At 42.1% G+C, this 22,602-nt stretch overlaps 2 protein-coding genes across 4 annotated transcripts in view; one reads left to right on the top strand and one right to left on the bottom strand.

The window, feature by feature from the left end:
- The window catches only part of ACAA2 (acetyl-CoA acyltransferase 2), a 39,237-nt gene extending 18,020 nt beyond the window's left edge, over positions 1 to 21,217 (top strand). For all 3 annotated transcript variants that reach the window (XM_072828568.1, XM_072828569.1, XM_072828570.1), the window contains 7 exons: positions 6,995 to 7,111; positions 8,651 to 8,798; positions 10,953 to 11,128; positions 12,212 to 12,341; positions 17,202 to 17,272; positions 19,464 to 19,618; positions 20,819 to 21,217. In XM_072828568.1, the coding sequence (XP_072684669.1) occupies positions 6,995 to 7,111; positions 8,651 to 8,798; positions 10,953 to 11,128; positions 12,212 to 12,341; positions 17,202 to 17,272; positions 19,464 to 19,618; positions 20,819 to 20,903 (882 nt within the window). In that variant the 3' untranslated portion in view covers positions 20,904 to 21,217. The remainder of the gene's footprint in view (positions 1 to 6,994; positions 7,112 to 8,650; positions 8,799 to 10,952; positions 11,129 to 12,211; positions 12,342 to 17,201; positions 17,273 to 19,463; positions 19,619 to 20,818) is intronic.
- On the bottom strand, positions 14,112 to 14,674 carry LOC140634893 (large ribosomal subunit protein uL15-like). The gene has a single exon (XM_072828571.1). It carries the CDS (start codon positions 14,644 to 14,646, stop codon positions 14,200 to 14,202), a length of 447 nt encoding a protein of 148 aa, XP_072684672.1. The 5' UTR covers positions 14,647 to 14,674; the 3' UTR covers positions 14,112 to 14,199.
- Positions 21,218 to 22,602: the final 1,385 nt, after the last annotated feature.

Genomic DNA, 22,602 nt, shown 5'->3' with positions numbered 1-22,602 from the left:
CAATTTTATTTGTCCAGGTCTTCGCTTTTTTACAGAATGAAAGACACAGATGTGTTATAATGAATAAATTATTTTCATGTGAATTTATTTTTATAATGATATATCTGAAACAGTGACCCTGGTTTTCCTAGCAGTCACTGCAAACACTGGGCTCAGAAGGCTTGTTACTGGGGGAGGAGCAAGATGGCGGAAGAGTAGGGTCTCCAAATCACCTGTCTCCACCAAACTACCTAGAAAACCTTCAAATTATCCTGAAAATCTATGAATTCGGCCTGAGATTTAAAGAGAGACCAGCTGGAATGCAACAGTGAGAAGAGTTCGTGCTTCTATCAAGGTAGGAAGACGGGGAAAAAGAAGTAAAGAAACAAAGGCCTCCAAGGGGGAGGGGCCGCGAGGAGCCGGGCTGAGGCCGGGGCGAGTGTCCCCAGGACAGGAGAGCCCCGTCCCGGAGGAGCAGGAGCTGCACCGACCTTCCCGGGCGGAAAGGGGCTCGCGGGGAGTTGGAGCAGGACCCAGGAGGGCGGGGATGCCCTCGGGCTCCCCGGGACAGTAACAGCAACTGCGTGCCCAGGAGAGTGCGCCGAGCTCCCTAAGGGCTGCAGCGCGCACGGCGGGACCCGGAGCCTCTCGGAGGGCTCGGGCGGCGGCTCCGCAGAGGGGGCTGCGCGGCCCCGGGAGCAGCTCGGAGGGGCTCGGGCAGAGGAAGAGGCTCCGTGCGGAGGGGGCTGCGCGGTTCCAGGAGCAGCTCGGAGGGGCTCGGGCGGCAGCTCCGCGGAGGGGGTTGCGCGGCCCGGGAGCGCGAATCCACCAGCGCAGGCTCCGGAGCACAGGGCGCCGGGACACAGCCCAGGATCCCGCCTCCCCCGGGACAGGCAGAGGCCGGGAGGGCCCAGGACAGCGAGGACGCTCCTGCCCCAGCTGAGCAGATCAGCGGCCCCGCCCCGGAGCCTCCAGGCCCTGCAGACGGAGTTCCTGCCAGAGCTGAATCCAGGTTTCCAGAGCTGCCCCGCCACTGGGGCTGTTCCTCCTGCGGCCTCACGGGGTAAACAACCCCCACTGAGCCCTGCACCAGGCAGGGGCACAGCAGCTCCCCCAACTGCTAACACCTGAAAATCAGCACAACAGGCCCCTCCCCCAGAAGACCAGCTAGACGGACAACTTCCAGGAGAAGCCAAGGGACTTAAAGTACACAGAATCAGAAGATACTCCCCTGTGGTTCTTTTTTTTGTTTTTTGTTTTTTTTTTGTTTTGTTTTGTTTTTGTTTTTTTGTTTTTTTGTTTTGTTTTGTTTTGCTTTTTGATTTGTTTCCTTCCCCCACCCCCCTTTTTTTTCTCGTTTCTTTTTCTCTTTTTCTTCTTTTTTTCTTTCGTTTTTTTTTTCTCTTCCCTTTTTTTTCTCTTTCTCTTTTCTTTCCTTCTTTCTCTCCTCTCTTTTTCTCTTTTTCCCAATACAACTTGCTTTTGGCCACTCTGCACTGAGCAAAATGACTAGAAGGAAAACCTCACCTCAAAAGAAAGAATCAGAAACAGTCCTCTCTCCCACAGAGTTACAAAATCTGGATTACAATTCAATGTCAGAAAGCCAATTCAGAAGCACTATTATACAGCTACTGGTGGCTCTAGAAAAAAGTATAAAGGACTCAAGAGACTTCATGACTGCAGAATTTAGAGCTAATCAGGCAGAAATTAAAAATCAATTGAATGAGATGCAATCCAAACTAGAAGTCCTAACGATGAGGGTTAACGAGGTGGAAGAACGAGTGAGTGACATAGAAGACAAGTTGATAGCAAAGAGGGAAACTGAGGAAAAAAGAGACAAACAATTAAAAGACCATGAAGATAGATTAAGGGAAATAAACGACAGCCTGAGGAAGAAAAACCTACGTTTAATTGGGGTTCCCGAGGGCGCCGAAAGGGACAGAGGGCCAGAATATGTATTTGAACAAATTCTAGCTGAAAACTTTCCTAATCTGGGAAGGGAAACAGGCATTCAGATCCAGGAAATAGAGAGATTCCCCCCTAAAATCAATAAAAACCGTCAACACCTCGACATTTAATTGTGAAGCTTGCAAATTCCAAAGATAAGGAGAAGATCCTTAAAGCAGCAAGAGACAAGAAATCCCTGACTTTTATGGGGAGGAGCATTAGGGTAACAGCAGACCTCTCCACAGAGACCTGGCAGGCCAGAAAGGGCTGGCAGGATATATTCAGGGTCCTAAATGAGAAGAACATGCAACCAAGAATACTTTATCCAGCAAGGCTCTCATTCAAAATGGAAGGAGAGATAAAGAGCTTCCAAGACAGGCAGCAACTGAAAGAATATGTGACCTCCAAACCAGCTCTGCAAGAAATTTTAAGGGGGACTCTTAAAATTCCCCTTTAAGAAGAAGTTCAGTGGAACAGTCCACAAAAACAAAGACTGAATAGATATCATGATGACACTAAACTCATATCTCTCAATAGTAACTCTGAATGTGAACGGGCTTAATGACCCCATCAAAAGGCGCAGGGTTTCAGACTGGATAAAAAAGCAGGACCCATCTATTTGCTGTCTACAAGAGACTCATTTTAGACAGAAGGACACCTACAGCCTGAAAATAAAAGGTTGGAGAACCATTTACCATTCGAATGGTCCTCAAAAGAAAGCAGGGGTAGCCATCCTTATATCAGATAAACTAAAATTTACCCCAAAGACTGTAGTGAGAGATGAAGAGGGACACTATATCATACTTAAAGGATCTATTCAACAAGAGGACTTAACAATCCTCAATATATATGCTCCGAATATGGGAGCTGCCAAATATATCAATCAATTATTAACCAAAGTGAAGAAATACTTAGATAATAATACACTTATACTTGGTGACTTCAATCTAGCTCTTTCTATACTCGATAGGTCTTCTAAGCCCAACATCTCCAAAGAAACGAGAGCTTTAAATGATACACTGGACCAGATGGATTTCACAGATATCTACAGAACTTTACATCCAAACTCATCTGAATACACATTCTTCTCAAGCGCACATGGAACTTTCTCCAGAATAGACCACATATTGGGACACAAATCGGGTCTGAACCGATACCAAAAGATTGGGATTGTTCCCTGCATATTCTCGGACCATAATGCCTTGAAATTAGAACTAAATCACAACAAGAAGTTTGGAAGGACCTCAAACACGTGGAGGTTAAGGACCATCCTGCTAAAAGATAAAAGGGTCAACCAGGAAATTAAGGAAGAATTAAAAAGATTCATGGAAACTAATGAGAATGAAGATACAACCGTTCAAAATCTTTGGGATGCAGCAAAAGCAGTCCTAAGGGGGAAATACATCGCAATACAAGCATCCATTCAAAAACTGGAAAGAACTCAAATACAAAAGCTAACCTTACACATAAAGGAGCTAGAGAAAAAACAGCAAATAGATCCTACACCCAAGAGAAGAAGGGAGTTAATAAAGATTCGAGCAGAACTCAACGAAATCGAGACCAGAAGAACTGTGGAACAGATCAACAGAACCAGGAGTTGGTTCTTTGAAAGAATTAATAAGATAGATAAACCATTAGCCAGCCTTATTAATAAGAAGAGAGAGAAGACTCAAATTAATAAAATCATGAATGAGAAAGGAGAGATCACTACCAACACCAAGGAAATACAAACGATTTTAAAAACATATTATGAACAGCTATACGCCAATAAATTAGGCAATCTAGAAGAAATGGACGCATTCCTGGAAAGCCACAAACTACCAAAACTGGAACAGGAAGAAATAGAAAACCTGAACAGGCCAATAACCAGGGAGGAAATTGAAGCAGTCATCAAAAACCTCCCAAGACACAAGAGTCCAGGGCCAGATGGCTTCCCAGGGGAATTTTATCAAACGTTTAAAGAAGAAATCATACCTATTCTCCTAAAGCTGTTTGGAAAGATAGAAAGAGATGGAGTACTTCCAAATTCGTTCTATGAAGCCAGCATCACCTTAATTCCAAAGCCAGACAAAGACCCCACCAAAAAGGAGAATTACAGACCAATATCCCTGATGAACATGGATGCAAAAATTCTCAACCAGATACTGGCCAATAGGATCCAACAGTACATTAAGAAAATTATTCACCATGACCAAGTAGGATTTATCCCTGGGACACAAGGCTGGTTCAACACCCGTAAAACAATCAATGTGATTCATCATATCAGCAAGAGAAAAACCAAGAACCATATGATCCTCTCATTGGATGCAGAGAAAGCATTTGACAAAATACAGCATCCATTCCTGATCAAAACTCTTCAGAGTGTAGGGATAGAGGGAACATTCCTCGACATCTTAAAAGCCATCTATGAAAAGCCCACAGCAAATATCATTCTCAATGGGGAAGCACTAGGAGCCTTTCCCCTAAGATCAGGAACAAGACAGGGATGTCCACTCTCACCACTGCTGTTCAACATAGTACTGGAAGTCCTAGCCTCATCAATCAGACAACAAAAAGACATTAAAGGCATTCAAATTGGCAAAGAAGAAGTCAAACTCTCCCTCTTCGCCGATGACATGATACTCTACATAGAAAACCCAAAAGTCTCCACCCCAAGATTGCTAGAGCTCATACAGCAATTCGGTAGCGTGGCAGGATACAAAATCAATGCCCAGAAGTCAGTGGCATTTCTATACACTAACAATGAGACTGAAGAAAGAGAAATTAAGGAGTCAATCCCATTTACAATTGCACCCAAAAGCATAAGATACCTAGGAATAAGCCTAACCAAAGATGTAAAGGATCTATACCCTCAAAACTATAGAACACTTCTGAAAGAAATTGAGGAAGACACAAAGAGATGGAAAAATATTCCATGCTCATGGATTGGCAGAATTAATATTGTGAAAATGTCAATGTTACCGAGGGCAATATACACGTTTAATGCAATCCCTATCAAAATACCATGGACTTTCTTCAGAGAGTTAGAACAAATTATTTTAAGATTTGTGTGGAATCAGAAAAGACCCCGAATAGCCAGGGGAATTTTAAAAAAGAAAACCATATCTGGGGGCATCACAATGCCAGATTTCAGGTTGTACTACAAAGCTGTGGTCATCAAGACAGTGTGGTACTGGCACAAAAACAGACACATAGATCAGTGGAACAGAATAGAGAATCCAGAAGTGGACCCTGAACTTTATGGGCAACTAATATTTGATAAAGGAGGAAAGACTATCCATTGGAAGAAAGACAGTCTCTTCAATAAATGGCGCTGGGAAAATTGGACATCCACATGCAGAAGAATGAAACTAGACCACTCTCTTTCACCATACACAAAGATAAACTCAAAATGGATGAAAGATCTAAATGTGAGACAAGATTCCATCAAAATCCTAGAGAAGAACACAGGCAACACCCTTTTTGAACTCGGCCATAGTAACTTCTTGCAAGATACATCCACGAAGGCAAAAGAAACAAAAGCAAAAATGAACTATTGGGACTTCATCAAGATAAGAAGCTTTTGCACAGCAAAGGATACAGTCAACAAAACTCAAAGACAACCTACAGAATGGGAGAAGATATTTGCAAATGACATATCAGATAAAGGGCTAGTTTCCAAGATCTATAAAGAACTTCTTAAACTCCACACCAAAGAAACAAACAATCCAATCATGAAATGGGCAAAAGACATGAACAGAAATCTCACAGAGGAAGACATAGACATGGCCAACATGCATATGAGAAAATGTTCTGCATCACTTGCCATCAGGGAAATACAAATCAAAACTACAATGAGATACCACCTCACACCAGTGAGAATGGGGAAAATTAACAAGGCAGGAAACAACAAATGTTGGAGAGGATGCGGAGAAAAGGGAACCCTCTTCCACTGTTGGTGGGAATGTGAACTGGTGCAGCCACTCTGGAAAACTGTGTGGAGGTTCCTCAAACAGTTGAAAATATACCTGCCCTATGACCCAGCAATTGCACTGTTGGGGATTTACCCCAAAGATACAAATGCAATGAAACGCCGGGACACCTGCACCCCGATGTTTATAGCAGCAATGGCCACGATAGCCAAACTGTGGAAGGAGCCTCGGTGTCCAACGAAAGATGAATGGATAAAGAAGATGTGGTTTATGTATACAATGGAATATTACTCAGCTATCAGAAATGACAAATACCCACCATTTGCTTCAACGTGGATGGAACTGGAGGGTATTATGCTGAGTGAAGGAAGTCAGTCGGAGAAGGACAAACATTATATGTTCTCATTCATTTGGGGAATATAAATAATAGTGAAAGGGAATATAAGGGAATGGAGAAGAAATGTGTGGGAAATATCAGAAAGGGAGACAGAACGTAAAGACTGCTAACTCTGGGAAACGAACTAGGGGTGGTAGAAGGGGAGGAGGGCGGGGGGTGGGAGTGAATGGGTGACGGGCACTGGGTGTTATTCTGTATGTTAGTAAATTGAACACCAATAAAAAATAAATTAAAAAAAAAAAAAAAAGAAGGCTTGTTACTTGCTTCTTATCCAAGAAATATAAATAGTAGAAAACGTTAAGAAGGATGAAATGGCTTTCTTTTTATGAGCCCCCTCAGTTAACCCAGTTCTTGTAAGTCCGTGGTCTGCTTCAGTTTCATCCATTAATGGGATAAAATCTGTTTCTGTCCTTTTAAAGGATTTGTTCTTTATCATCAGCTCACAATCTGTATATTATGCCAGGCATTAATATCTCCGCTGATTTTCAAGACTTATATTGAGTTAAGAATTCTCATTCCTTGCCAAAATGTAGGTACGATTTGTCACTAGTGCACAAATGATTGAAATCTGTTAGTTTTTTCTCCTCTTGCATCTTGGGAGTGGATGTTGAACATTTGCTTTACCTGACAAGTGTTTCCTTTTGAGACTGTAAACTAGGATATGTAACTCATTAAATTTACTGTGAGTTTACTGCTTCATACACAACTTCTGTCACAATAAAAGGTTTTTTGTTATTGTTGCTCATTTGTTTTCAAATAGGAAATTTGTGTTAAAGATGCTGAAGTTGTCTTGTGTGGAGGAACCGAAAGCATGAGCCAATCTCCCTACAGTGTCAGAAATGTGCGCTTTGGAATCAAGTTTGGATCAGATCTCAAGGTTGGAACCATTAAAATGTTTGAAGATTATGTGCCATGCTGTTATGCTAGTAATTTTAATAATGCCATTTTGGGAGAGAGAAAACAGATTTTGAAACCAGTTTTGCTAATAGGGGATTGACAAGTTACAAATGACTTGAAATATGTAAACTATTTCAAAACCCCAGTTTGGTTTTTATTTTGGCATTTTAGCCCACCTTTAAAAAAAAAACAAAACACATAGACGTTATCTCAACACACTTCTGGTCATGGAGAGATGGAAGAAGGGAGATGGAGGAGGGGAAGAGAGATCAGAAGGATAGGCAGAAGTTGAAGTAATTAGTTTCTCTACTGAATAATTGGTAAACCCAGTAATTAAATCTTTACCATGATTTATGGAAGTTTATTTTTGGAGCAATCTCCATTGAATAGATAGCTTCTTCTTCACAGAAAACTTATCTTTGTTTTTTGGGGTGGTTTTTTTTTAAGATTTTATTTATTAATTCATGGGAGACACAGAGAGAAAGAGGCAGAGACACAGGCAGAGGGAGAAGCAGGCTCCATGCAGGGAGCCTGATGTGGGACTCGATCCCAGGACCCCGGGATCACGCCCTGAACCAAAGGCAGACACTCTACCACTGAACCTCCCAGGCTCCCTGTTTAATTTTTTTTAAATATTCTCTTTAAATATAGATGATATTGTCCTAAACCAGTCAGACAAAAACTGGTCTTCATATCTTTGAGAGCTACAGCGAGGGAATGACAGTAACCGATAAAGAATGCCTGTGTGCTGTCCCTCCCATGTCAGAGGGCTAATGACATCTTCTGTTAGCATTTTCTGACAGTAATGACTGGTTTATACTGTTCACCCAGTTCCTCCTTGGTCTTTTTGAAAGTGGAAGGAATAAGACTTAGAAAATACAAAATAGTATTTTAGACACCAAGTGTATTTGAGAAAACCTTTGGAAAGATAGGTCAGTGATGAGTTGGTCTAGAAGAAACAGAAGGGGCACATGCCTCAGAGACTAACCAATTGGATAATAAGTAATAACTTTTTCTGTTCCGCAAGGAACCTGTCCAGGTTCTCATCCACCTCACAGTAAGTAACAGAACGAGCAATTCCTGTCACTGAAGGAGCACAGACACGCTCTTCTGCAGAGCTCAGAGCTGTGGTTCACTTTAAATGAGCAGGGAAACACGGCATGAGGACTGGGTGTTGGATTTCTTACGAAACATAGCCTTTGGGGTTTAGTTTTTGATTGTAGGATGACTTGCTTTGTTTTCTCCCTGCACAGTTAGCACTGTTGCCTCTCTTGAGTGCCTCCCTGTTTAGAGAAAGAGGAGAATGTGTCCATTTTATTATGGCATTGGGTGTTTTGTAAAATGTCCCAGAACCAAAGATGAATAGTAGTAATAGTAAATGTTAAAAAAAAATTAGAAAAATCTAATTTTACTTTCATTTATTGGAACTATGAAGTATTTAAACATAAAGATATTACAGCATATTACTTTCAAAAGATACACTTTAACCAATCACTTTATTATTCATGTCTTTTCATAGCTGGAAGATACTTTGTGGGCAGGATTAACAGATCAGCATATCCAACTGCCCATGGGAGTTACTGCAGAGAATCTTGCTGCAAAACATAATATAAGCAGAGAAGACTGTGACAAGTATGCCCTGCAGTCACAGCAGAGGTGGAAAGCTGGTCAGTGAAATGGGACATTCTTAATATCTATAGAAGAAAACTAGGAGGGGTGGGCAAAATGGGCGGAGGGAGTCAAAAGTCCTAAAATAAAGTAAGTCCTAAAATAAAGGTTTAAATTAAGTCCCAGGGATGTAATGTTCAGCATGGTGATCATAGTTAATAATACTGTAGCCCATATTTGAAGTCACTAATAGAGTAGATCTTAAAAGTTCTTATCACAAGAAAAAATGTGTGCAGCTATGTAAGGGGACAGATGTTAACTAGACATAGAGCAGCGAGCTCTTTGCAATGCTGTATACACAAATATCCAGTCATTATGTTGTATACCTGAAACTGATATCATGTTTCATGTCGGTTATACCTCAGTTTAAAAAAATAGAAAAGATTTCTGTTGTTTTCAGATTATAATGATCCTGTAATAACATTTGTTTAAAATTATACCTTTTGAAAATCACATTTTTTTGGTCATTCCTTTGTTTTTAGATGAGCAGATATTCTATTAGTGATTGCGAAATTAACCAGAAATCTCTCTTTTGAAATACAATAATACTACTCAAAAAGTGGCATTGTTAATTGACCTTATCGGGCCCCTTGAATTTTGTCCTGAACTGGTTCTGTTATCAGTAGAACATTCTGCTCTGAGGGCTCTGATACTGTGAGAGACAATGGCCCCCGGGGGCTGCTGGAACCGAGCTGGTGTTCTCCTCTGTGAGGCGTACATACTCACAGGGAGGGGAGGACGTGTCTGGAAAGGACCCACTGGGTATTCTTCTGTGCCTTACTCCTCCCATCCCTAATCGAGAATCATTGCACCCTGACTCAAAGACTCAGAACTGCCCAAGGCCGGGGCTGCAATGCCCTTGATATAAGCCTCCACATGACTGTCAGACCAGTCCAGAGTGGGCACCATGACAGTATGGTGAGTCGAAGAAATTTGTTAGTCTCCTGAAGAAGATTTCTTAAATTAAGCTATTTCAAATGAGCAGCAACTTCTAATTTAGGGCTGTCAGATACCTGGAATAGTGAGAGTAAAGCCCATTTCAGAGGGATAAGTGGAACGGAGCCAATGCCAACCAGCTCATTCTCTGTTTGAGTTACACGTTTAAAGCGGGAGGGTGTTGGCCCAGAGGTCAGGAGGCATCAGTTCTGTTTGTATTTTTGCCACATACGAATTCTTTGACCTGAGTCAAGTCATTTATTCACTGAGCATCTGTACAAAGAGATAAAAATTATTTGCCTCCCTTTTTCCCTAATAGTTGTTGTGAAAGCCAAATAAGGGAAGTGTGTAGGCTGCTATAAAAGAATATGAAAAGTAAGGTGGTTTCACTCCTGGCGTATCCTGTTTGTGAAGCCATAGGTTACCATAGTCCATTCTAGTCTGCAAGGTGCAAGGAGGTAAGCTGTTTCCCTTAGAACTGTGTCAGTAATCGCTCAGAGAATTTCTTCCGGTTGCTTGTCATTAAATTTCACTCATGGATCCATTGGACCCAGATCAGTAACTTCTAGAGACGACCTTTTTTCTTACTGTGGTCAAGACACTGAGCATAAGTTGTACCTGCTTGACACATTTTTTTTTTATTTTATTTTATTTTTTTTTTTTATGATAGTCACAGAGAGAGAGAGGCGCAGAGACACAGGCAGAGGGAGAAGCAGGCTCCATGCACCAGGAGCCCGATGTGGGATTCGATCCCGGGTCTCCAGGATCGCGCCCTGGGCCAAAGGCAGGCGCCAAACTGCTGCGCCACCCAGGGATCCCCGCTTGACACATTTTTAAGTGTGTGTCACTATTGTACAACTTGGTAACTTTTAAATGACTTCTTATCTTACCCAGAGAAGTTTAAATGAGACATTAAGTTTACTTAGTGCTGCTGTAGCTGTAACTTACATACCAGGACTGCTAATAATCTAGTGATACCTTGTAAAAAAAATTGTAGTAAAAAGGATAAAAATTATAATTTTAAAAAGATGCAGAATGCATTACTATAGATTCATGGCAGTACAAGCAACTCTCCAACAGGCAACAAAGTTGTACGTGAAATAGAAGTAGGTGGTGAGGAAAGGGTGGGGCAGAAATTAGATTGAAGATCGTGTTTGATTTCGTTTCTTAGATCTTCTCTTTTTCCCATTCTTACGATGGTCTTCCTTGTGTTTCAGCTAATGATGCTGGCTATTTTAATAACGAGATGGTACCAATTGAAGTGAAGACTAAAAAGGGGAAACAGACAATGCAGGTAGATGAGCATGCCCGGCCCCAGACAACCCTGGAGCAGTTAAATAAACTTCCACCCGTGTTCAAGAAAGAGGGAACTGTAACTGCGGGGAACGCATCGGTAGGTGGCGCCACAGATCATCCTGGGCTCTTGCTGACGTGTTCAGTGCAAAGCAGTTGCGTGGTATCTTTGGGTTACTCCCCGCGCTAGTCGTTAGCTATTTTGCTTAACCTGGCAGTGTTCCTATTCTGTGAATGGAGGTTTTCACAGTCCCAGACAATATTTTACCCCAAAGATACAGATGCAGTGAAACGCCGGGACACCTGCACCCCGATGTTTCTAGCAGCAATGTCCACAATAGCCAAACTGTGGAAGGAGCCTCGGTGTCCATCGAAAGATGAATGGATTAAAGAAGCTGTGGTCTATGTATACAATGGAATATTCCTCAGCCATTAGAAACGACAAATACCCACCATTTGCTTCGACGTGGATGGAACTGGAGGGTATTATGCTGAGTGAAATAAGTCAATCGGAGAAGGACAAACATATGGTCTCATTCATTTGGGGAATATGAAAAATAGTGAAAGGGAATAAAGGGAAAGGAGAGAAAATGAGTGAAAATATCAGTAAGGGTGACAAAACATGAGAGACACCTAACTCTGGAAAACGAACAAGGGGTAGTGGAAAGGGAGGTGGGCAGGGGGTTGGGGTGACTGGGTGATGGGCACTGAGGGGGGCACTTGGCGGGATGAGCACTGGGTGTTAATGCTAAATGTTGGCAAATTGAACGCCAAAAAAAATTAAAATGCATATGTATTTTTAACTCTCATATAATGCTTCCAGTTTCTTAGTCTCTTCAGAATATTATGAGGAACCTAGAAGGAAATCTACTTGGTTATTGTTTCAGTTTTCATGGGTTTGTCAGTTTTGTTTGTTTCTCTGATGTATACAGCTCATTAGGTTTCTTACATCTCCCCACATCCGGACATCAGCTTTTCGGGAACATTGTTTCCTGCATTGCTAAGGTTGTTTTCTGTGCCTAATACAGTTTCTGATCCACCAGACCACTTTGAGCACTAGCTGTGTCCCACACTGTGGCACTGCTTCCTATGTGATTCTGTAATCCTAACACTACTCCCTTATTCAAACCTCGATGCACTGGGCCCTTTGCCCTCTAGCTAACCCTCTGTTTTTGTTTCCAAGGGGGTATCTGATGGTGCTGGAGCCGTTATCATAGCTAGTGAAGATGCTGTTAAAAAACATAACTTCACACCACTGGCAAGAATTGTGGGCTATTTTGTGTCTGGATGTGACCCCTCCATCATGGGTATTGGTAAGTTCATTGTGAAGCAAACCGATTCTGTTACATTTCTGGAGAGAAGTCTTCCCTGGCATTTAGATACCTGAGACAGTGGCCAAATCAGGGTCACTTGTGAAGGAAAGGAGGTTGGTAATCAGTGGTTTCAACAACTCCTCTTTCAGAAAACCTGTGCCAGGGATAAGAGGAAAACCTCGACTGTGTAAACTGCTCCTGGGCATTAATCACACCTCACTGTCCATTTGGGATATTTAAAACTTGCCCCCAGCGAATCACAGAGGAGAGTTACAAGGTGCTGACCAGATGAGAGAACGGGCAAGGAGCGGGCCTGGGGACAAACAGAGATGGCTCAGTGCTAGGTGTTCTGCACACAGCCGCTGGTGTCTCATCTCCTCTTCCCACAACTCCTCTGTAAAGGAGAAAACTGAGGCTTAGGGCGGTTGTCTTGTCAAGTCCAGACCAGGAAGTGATGGAGCCAGGATGGGAACTGGGCCTCTCTAATTCAGGTGCGCTTCTCACTGTGTTGTCTCAGGAAGTCGAGGTCATGCCCACCTGGCTCGGCTGCAGCTGAATAGGAAAAGGGAGAAGTACAGTGAATCTCGGTTGATAAAGATTAGCAGGAGGACTCCCTACAAGTGGGTGTAGGTGACTCATGAACAGGGTGGGGGGCAGAAGTGCCAACCATCATGCAGTCGAAATCCAACTATAACTGTTACTTCCCCCCAAACCAAACTACTAATAGCCTACGTGGCCCAGAAGCCTTACTGATAACATAAACTTTTAACACATATTTTGTATGTTACATGTAATATCTACTGTGTTCTTACGGTAAACGAGTCAAAAGGAAATGTGATTAAGAAAACACATTTATAGTATTGTCCTGTCTTTATGCAGAAAGTCTGCATGTAAGTGGATCTTCTCAGTTCAAACTTGTGTTGTTCAAGGGCTAACTGTATGGTCTTTCTTGGCTTGAAAAATATGAATTAGAAGGAGAACAAAGAGCGTTCTGCTGGATGCACTCCTAGGAACCGCAGATGATACTGAATTTTAATAATGTCTGTCGTCATTGTCCAGGAAACAGAACTGATGAGGAACCTCACTTACAAAAAAATTAGTGCCTGGAAGCTTTGTCATCTCCCACCTGTGTCCTCATACCCCAAAGAAAAGTCTACCCTAGGGCTAGATTCAGATTCTTGAGAAGTCCAGAGATTTTCTTATGAGCTTAGTTAGGCCTTTTCCAACTAACTGTTTATGAAGTAGGTCTCAGGGTAGAAGGGAGCTGGTCTGTGGCTGACCTGTGTTCTCAGAGGTCTTCAGGGTATGCCTCAAGGCTCTATGCGAGTGATGACCACTTGTGCTCGTTTGGCACTGAGTTAATACCCAACCATGTTTGCTGCCTTGTCCTTCAGAGATTTATCTCTATAGAATTCCTAAGAAAGAAAGCTGGCCTGTCCACATTTTGTCACTTTCACTGTGTGTCAAATTACTTTAACCAGAACTGCAAGTTATGTAAATATCTGTTAAAAGTCAATTTTTTCTATGTCTCAGGTTTAAAGCTTATTAGCTTTTAGCTACTCACTGTCAGCAAAACATAGCTTTTGTTTGAGAGACGGAAGGTAGCTTTAAAAAGTAAACGTTTGTGTGTTAGTGTTGCATTTACCACCACAGTGGACAGCCCCCATGGGGGTTGGTTTCCCAGCCCCCATGTGATCATCAAAATCTACCCATAACCCCACCCCGAAAGATTTTGTTTCATAGTTCCAGGGTGGAGCCTGGGAGAATGGCTTTGTTTTTTGTTTTTGGGTTTTTTTTTTTTTTTTTTTTTTTTTGAAAAGCACTTGTTAGCATTTAATGAACCTCCCCCTATGTGGCTTCAAGCTACTAGAACGCAGGCGCCCCCCACACCCTTTATCTTCTCCTCAGCTCTTCTACTGAAGAATTTGGCCTTCACGATGACAGGCTGTTTTGGGAGCTTTCCCTTTCCCAGAACTTTGTAGTAGCCTGATCGCACCACATCGATAATAGGAGCAGCTCCAGTCTTGTTTTTGGCAGCATTTACCCGTGTCTGCTCACTGACTAAGGTCCACAGTTTATCAAGGTTGACAGTTGGGCAGAAGCTCTGGTTCCTCTTTAAGCGGTAATGTCTCATACCGACTTTTCCAAAGTAACCTGGGTGATATTTGTCGAAGTTGATCCTGTGATGATGCATGCCACCAGCATTACCACGGCCTCCTGGGTGCTTCCGCTGTTTGCCGATGCGGCCGTGGCCATGGCTCAAGTGGCCCCGAAGTTTCCGGGTCTCCCTCAGTCTGGATGGCATGTTGGCGGCCCAGAGGAAAAAGCTACCTGAATAGTTTTGATGATCAATCATATTTATCTGATATAGAAAAGTAGTTATTTTATAGTTCTTTTTCAGTTTAACCTCATTGAATAGGTTCTGATATATTCACATGGCCAGTGAGCGAAGAAAATATAGTTTTCCTTCCTTTTCTTCCAGGGTCTGGATGTTGGCCCTGTAGTCCAATGAACACCATTGTGTGTTCACACTGTGTGAACACCATTGGACTTGTTTTTTCCCTTAGGGCTTGAATAGAGCCATAAATACCACATGTCCCAGTGTCAGATGTCCCTCCTCCTAGACAGCTGTCTGTCCGTGGTTGTATGGGACTCAACGAGGTAACTACACGAAGTACTTGGTGAAGTTTGGTAACTACACCAAAGGAACAAACAGAGATAGTGGGTCATTGACTGGTGGGATTGAGTCATCATTCCAGTTTCTAAGAATAGTTTCCTCAGTTATGCAGTTAGCCAGCATCTAGCAGCCCTTAGCCTAGAAAAAGGGCAAGAGCTGCCGACCCAGAAAAAGGAGGAAAGCCAAGACCTGAGAGTAGTAGTGGCTCCCAGGAAGGATACATATGGAAAGACAGCGCTCCCTGGAACTCCCCACGGGTGGCCGTGGTGAGTGAAGCTTTGAACCTCTGTCGCTTGTAGCAGCTCTGGCTTTATCTTCTCTTGGGCTTTATTTGTAGAAAGAATTCCAATAGTTAAAAAGAAGAAGGTCAACAACCAGTTCAAAGCCTTCTGATGAGACGTTTACACCCCACAAAGATGCCAAGATCACATAGCTTTAGTGGTAGGACTAGGAATGAGGTCTCCTTTTCCTACGAGAATGCTCTAACTTCCTGAGTCCCAGTAAATAACATGGCTGTGGCCCAGTGTTTGGAATAACTGACTGTAACGATTCTAAGTTGACAGTGCCCTGAGTCATGCTTTCTATGGATATGAAGACAAGGTGGTATGTAGAGTGGAGCTACACCCTCTGCTCTTCGTTCTGTGTGTCTTTGACCCTGTAGGATACTCATCCCCGACCATGCTGGATAACCGGTGCTCTACTACTATCTATCCTATTTTTGTGCCTTAGACATACAAAGAGAATCTGGAACTAGGTTCTATGTTAAATCAGTAGTTAGAATGAAGAGCTCTCATTGGATGCCCCTCACCTATAAGCAGACTGTTGTCCAAAGAACATTTTAATTAGGTGACAAAACAAATTACATTGTGCTTAAATTGTACCATGCTTTTCTTTTAGACTGATTCCCTAAAGGGGAAAGGAGAAAAAATGAGTGGGAAATATCAGAAAGGGAGACAGAACATGAGAGACTCCTAACTCTGGGAAACGAACTAGGGGTGGTGGAAGGGGAGGTGGGCAGGGGGTGGGGGTGACTGGGTGACCGGCACTGAGGGGGGCACTTGACGGGATGAGCACTGGTTGTTATTCTATATGTTGCCAAATTGAACACCAATAAAAAATAAATTTATAAAAATAAAGACTGATTCCTTATCTTACTTAGGCGTATTTATGGAACTGTTGCAGAATATTTGACTACTTAAAATTCAACAGAACATACCATATTTTTTTTAAGACATTTGTGGCAATTTTATTCTCCAAGAATAGATAGCAAATTAGACAATCTCCTCCAGCCAGCTTTTTTACCATTTGGGGAAAAAATATAAATATACTTAAAAATTATGAGCAGCATTAAATGGTTATTGGTGATTATCAGTAATCTGGGAGCTAAAGTTTCAGAAGTCTTATTTGGCAGATTTGCATTTCTGCAGTGGGGGTTTTGTTTCATTTAAATTCTCTCGTGGGGATCCCTGGGTGGCTCAGTGGGTTAGCACTGCCTTCAGCACAGGGCGTGATCCTGGAGTCCCAGGATCGAGTCCCACGTCAGGCTCCCTTCATGGAGCCTGCTTCTCCCTCTGCCTGTGTGTCTGCCTCTCTCTCTCTCTCTCTCTCTCTCTCTCTCTCTCTGTGTTTCTCATGAATAAATAAATAAAATCTTAATTAATTCTCTGCCTGTGTTTGGCATTATTCGTGCTTCTTTGCTTTGAATATCTTTTCCCTAAAGTGCCTATGGCTTCCTGCCTTGTACCCACGTGGAGATGCTACTACTGTTTCTTGCCTTTTGTCTAGATAGGCCTGAAAATTCAGAGGGTGCCACAGTCACTTCTCTGCTAGGAATGTGTGTGATTTGGGTCCCAGGCACTTAGACTGCCTTGACGCTGGGTATGAAGCGTGATCTGTAAGTGACTGTGAAACCCCATAGAGCACTCCTTTGGCTCTCTGAACTCTTCCAGCCATTTGCAGTAGAACCTTCATGTGAGCCTCTCATTTACGATTTTGCATAACCAGCTTTTCACTTTAGTTCTATTTTTTTTTAATTGTCACATCATTGACTAATGTGTCATCAAGGTAGCAAGATTTGTGACTACTAATAATGTCACATTATTTCTTCCTTACTTACCTGGTTAGTGAAGAAGGAGAAATTTGACAAATAAATATGAGATGAAACTGATTTTGTTCTTCTATAGGGCCTGTCCCTGCAATCAATGGAGCACTGAAAAAAATAGGTCGGAGTCTCAAGGACATGGATTTGGTAGAGGTAAGTGTTATACTTTTTTACATGAATAAACCACCAGTGTCTGTAGCATAAATGGTTTTAATATGGCATTTTACAGCTTTTTTGTTGTTGTTTCTGTGCTATTAGCCTTTCCAAATGATGTCCATCTAAGTAAATATTACTTTTGTTACATGCTTTGAGTCAGTACTTTACCTGACTAGAATGCTTTATGTATATTCAAATAATTAAAACAGCCTGATTTCTCCTTAAAACATGAATTCCTGGAAACTTCTTAACACCTTATAAGACTATTGCATTTTAGACTACCAGTGTGCCTGTTGAACTAAATTGAATATTATATAAGGTAGATGAGAAATGAGTAACTTCAACCTTTTATGGATTGAAATGAAAAAATATAAGCAAAAGAATTGACATAGTAGAAAACAATATCTGGTGCCAAATCTAGAATTTTCTTATTCTCTCCCTAACTTAAAACTCTCCCTCCCCCAAACTTACCTTTGGCTGTTACACCATAGTTGTGGCTAGATTTGTGATGTCATAATTTTTGGCATAGAAAACTTAAGTTTATTAGTATGGTGATTTTTTTTTTAATGTTAGTTTAGATAGAGCAATGGCGTCTTAAGTATTTAGACAATTAAACGGAAGAGTGGAAAAGAAAATAAAGTTGGATTATATACATTTTACATTTGGGGACTATTTGAAAGTTTTAGGTAATTAAACATGTATGCTGCTTGACACTGGGAAATAACTAATATAACAAAAGAAATCTATTTAAGTTGGTAGAGAAAGGGCCTTCTCAGCACAAGTGTGCTCTCCTCTGATGAGCTCTCATCTAGGAAACTACGGTTTTAGACAAACGGCTTATCCTTAAATCTCTCTTCCATTCTTAGAGCCTCAGGAGGCTGCTTACTTATCATATTTATATTAGCAAATAATGTCCCTAAATTCCTGACTCTAGATTTCACACTTAAAACTCTTTAAATATGTCAGCTCTGCAAAGTTACTCATAATCATTTATAGATGTATGTGTCCGCAAGAACATAGCTCTCAACACCATGATATGATTGTCTTTGGGATGTTTGATGATCCACATGGTGGTTCATCCTGAGTTCAAAAACCTAGTTTCACTAGCTCATATTCCAGATCTCTTAGTACCCCTTTAAGCATGACCATGTAAAATGGAAAAATAATGTAGGACCTAAGGATAAACAAAACAACATCTTGGAAATACATGAAATATAATAGGAAAGAACACAGGACAGAATTTTGATCTCAACTCTATAACAAAGTTACCTTTCTTAAAATCAGTTTTCTTAGCTATAAAATTTTCTAGCTAAAATCATATGAAACTATAGTGCTATGAACTTGAAGGTAATTCTCATAGCCAACCTTGCTAAGCGGATACAATATGATACTTTTCAGAGCTGCCAGATTTCAGCACAGTAACCATCCTTGTATGTAGGTGGCTCTGGCTTGGTTGTGTCAGTTTCTTTTTGGAAGAATGGCTAGTAGTACTGGGCAGTAATAGCAATAGCAGGAGCAACCATCTCCTGGAGGTTGGTATGTGTCAGGTAATACACTTAATACCCATGATTCCATTTAACCTTGACAGTAACTCCTAGGATGTACTGCAGGCACATTTTACTGTTGAGGGAACCTTGAGTGTCAAGAGTTTAAAGAGCATGCATACAGCCAAGACTTGAGCCATCCCTCTGGCTTCAGAACCTCTGGGCCATCTCCCACAGCCTCTAGTAGGCCTCCACTCATGACATTGCTGAAGATTTCTTTTCTCCAAGGGATGCAGTTGACTTAAAGTATCAGTTGGTAAATATACCCGTTTTCAAACTTGGTATCTTTATAAAGAGCAGTTGAGGATAAAATGACATTGCAAGGTAGTTTTTTTTTTTTCTGTGTGTTTTGTTTTGTTTTTATTTATTCATGAGAGACACACAGAGGCAGAGACACAGGCAGAGGGAGAAGCAGGCTCCCTGCGGGGGCGGCTGATGTGGAACTCGATCCCAGGACCCCGGGGTCACACCCTGAGCCAAAGGCAGATGCTCCACCACTGAGCCACCCAGGTGTTCCCGTAAGGTAGTTTAAATAGGGGGAAAAAAAAAAAAAAGCAAAAGTAGCCATCACTAGGATGAGACAAGTCTCAGTTAAAAATCAACTTATGAACAAAGATTTTTATCCATGTTTTGATTATTTTTAGGTGAATGAAGCTTTTGCTCCTCAGTACTTAGCAGTTGAAAAGAGTTTGGATCTTGACCCAAGTAAAACCAATGTGAATGGCGGAGCCATTGCTTTAGGTCATCCCCTGGGAGGATCTGGAACAAGAATTATGGCACACTTGGTTCACGAATTAAGGTATGTGCTAGAAACTGTTACATTTCATATTTGCCATCTTTGGTAAAAATGCATGGATTTGGGTTTCCTCAGAGCAGTCCAATATTTTTCATTCTTCTTCAAATCCCCCTCTGCTGATTCTCACCAGGTCTCTCTCTCTCAGACCCATTTTACAGTCTCACCAGGAACAAGTTATTTGGGGACACCCCTTTTTGACTGATATTATAGATGATTGGTTGACCTGATAGTGGCTCCGCACTTGGGATGTGCACGCTTCCTTGTGTTTGCCTCATGCTCACCCGGCTCCTCCCCAGTACTGCCCTCCACCCCCCCAACTCCCCCACCCCAGGGCTGGTGCATAGCAGTCAGCACTACCAAGGCTCTGGCCGTCGTGCTGTGCTTGCACTCTAGTGCCAGTTACAAGAAAGATAAAATTATTTAGGAAAATAAAGTATTGGGAGGATTCTGGTCTAGATGCTGTCCTTTAAGGAACCTAAGCAAAATACTCCTGTGGGTCTGAACTAAGTGTTTCCTTTTCCTTAACTGGTGCTAGGGTCCCAGCAGGAACTTCCTGTGTGCCTGATGCTTTTCAGTTTTAATACAAGAGCTCCTCCTTCTGGGACTGTGTATTTTGGACCATTTTGCTCTCTTAGGAAAATGCAAACAAAACCAAATATGTCAGGCCAAAAAATTCACTCTGGCTCCTGTTAGGTTAAAGTAAATCACTTAATAATTCACTAAGTTAGTGAGGGATGTGCACCAAAAAGTTCTTAGGTGCTTTTCTCTCAGATCGAGGAACAGGAGCAGATGGTCTAAAGGAATCTAATTTGTATGAAAGGGACATGAAATGCTTCTAAATCATCTGCTCTTTCACATGGGCCGTCTTCACGGATTGCACTTACTCTCAGGTGCCTTGAAAATCTGAAACTATCTAAAATCAAAGGGGCTGACCTCTCTCCTTTCTCACAGCACACCTCTGCTTCTAGATCTGTTCTAGCCTCTCTTGTTACCATTTCTTTTAATCAAAATATTCAGGTTCTGATTTCATTCTGTTGTGATGTATACACCCATATTGCTGATTGGAGAAAAGATTGAGACGAGGAGCTGAATGAGCATGAATGATGCAGATGTGTCCATGATTAATTCTATTTCATTAACTTTCTAATTAGCTCTGTAAGTTTTCTATTTGAGTAGATTTCAGCCACTGAAATTCTCTTTTAGGCGTCGGGGTGGGAAGTATGCCATGGGCTCAGCTTGCATCGGAGGCGGCCAAGGCATTGCTGTTGTCATTGAAAGCACGGCCTGAGGGATGGGGAGCCCAGCGAAGCCCCCTCACACTGGGGGCCAGGCCACAGCAAAGCAAGTGACCTCCAGAAACCAGACCTGATTCTGCTGCACGTGGCTGAGTGTGATTAAGGGATAATGAGGCAGAGATGTATTTCTCATGAATGAATAAATAAATAAGTTCTCTAAAATGTGTACAAGTATGATGTATTTCTGCACAAAAATCAGACTACAGAGGCCTTAAAAGAAATTGTATTCTTCTGCTATATAATCATCACTTATGCCTTAAATAATATATGATTGCAAGAAAGTGGAATAAATACTGCTTTAACTTCATCTAATCCTTTCGTGTCATTTCTTGGATTTTTAAAAGCTTTAATTGAGGTAAAATACACATAACATAAAATGTACCATTGTAACCATTTTTAAGTGGCATTAAATACCTTCACACTGTTGTGCAACTGCCAGCGGCCTCCACGTCCAACACTTCTGTCTTGCAGAGCTGACACCTGGCACCCATTCGATGCGGACACCTAGGCTCCCACCCCCGCCCCGGCAGGCACCATCTCTTCCAGGCCCCTCACAGGAAGCCAGTCATTCAGGATCTGTCCTTTGGCACCTGGGTTATCTCATCCAACAGGTGTCCTCGAGGTTTGCCCTTGCCCTTGCCCCTGTCGGCACTACCTTCTTTTCTAAGACAGAACATTCCACTGTATAGACCATGTTGGTTGGTCCTCCCATCCCTCTGTGGACAGTTGGGTTACGGCCACCTCTTGTTTTGTGACGAATGCTGCTCTGAACCACGGTGGACTGATACCAGTTCATGGCCCGGTTTTGGCTCTCGGGTGTGTATCCCCAGGTGGACTTGCTGGGTCGTGCCATAGCTCCCGTTCGCACACTTCTGGGAATTGCCCGACAGTTTTCCACAGTAGCCGCACCATTTTACACTCTTGCCAACCTTATACAAGGGTTCTGATTTTCCCATATCCTGCACAGATACTTGCCGTTTGCTGTTTGTCTTTTACAGAGGCCACGTCCTAATGGGGTGGGGTGGTACCTCACTGTGGTGGTGAGGGACATTTCCTTAGTGATTGGTGATGTTGAGCGTCTTGTCTTGTGCATATTGACCATTCCATCTTTTTTGAAGAACTGTCTAAGTCCTTTTCTCATATTTTAAGTTGAACTGTATTTTTTGTCATTGAATTGTCTTGTATTATTTTTTTAAGTTGAAAAACCAGTTTAACTTCGGTAAGTGATGTTCATAAATCATTATGAGATAAACGTCCAAGGAGCAAATTACTGAACTTAGTCTCGATACTAATAAATGATGTATTTATTACTGGAAAGTTAAAGGGATGCTGTTATCATAATCCTGGGGCAACACATGGAAACGGGACTGTCCTTGGTAGCAGGGGCATATAAGCACCCCACTTTTAATTAAACCAAAGCACATGTCAGTGACTCCACCTCAAGTTCAAGAAAGCTGAGCAAACACTGTTTCAGGATGGATTATTGGATTTGAAGATTATCAAGGAATTGGTCAGGATGGACCTCCCTGTCATGACTGTTGAGCGAACACTTCACAGAGGTGACAGTTGGCCCTGCAGATATCTGGGAAAAGAGCAGGTCCTAAAGCAAGAGCGCACTAGGTGTGCAAGGAGCCCGTGTGCCTGGAACAGAGTGAGTAAGATGGAGAGGGGCTGGCGATGAGTCACAGAAGC

This window comes from Canis lupus, chromosome 6 (genome assembly GCF_048164855.1).
Source record: "Canis lupus baileyi chromosome 6, mCanLup2.hap1, whole genome shotgun sequence".
Taxonomy (NCBI): Eukaryota; Metazoa; Chordata; class Mammalia; order Carnivora; family Canidae; genus Canis; species Canis lupus.
This window is presented reverse-complemented; position numbering and strand designations above follow the sequence as displayed.

What these genes read in the sequence shown, in the direction of transcription:
- LOC140634893 (XM_072828571.1), bottom strand. Translation starts at nt 14,646, where the DNA reads ATGCCATCCAGACTGAGGGAGACCCGGAAACTTCGGGGCCACTTGAGC.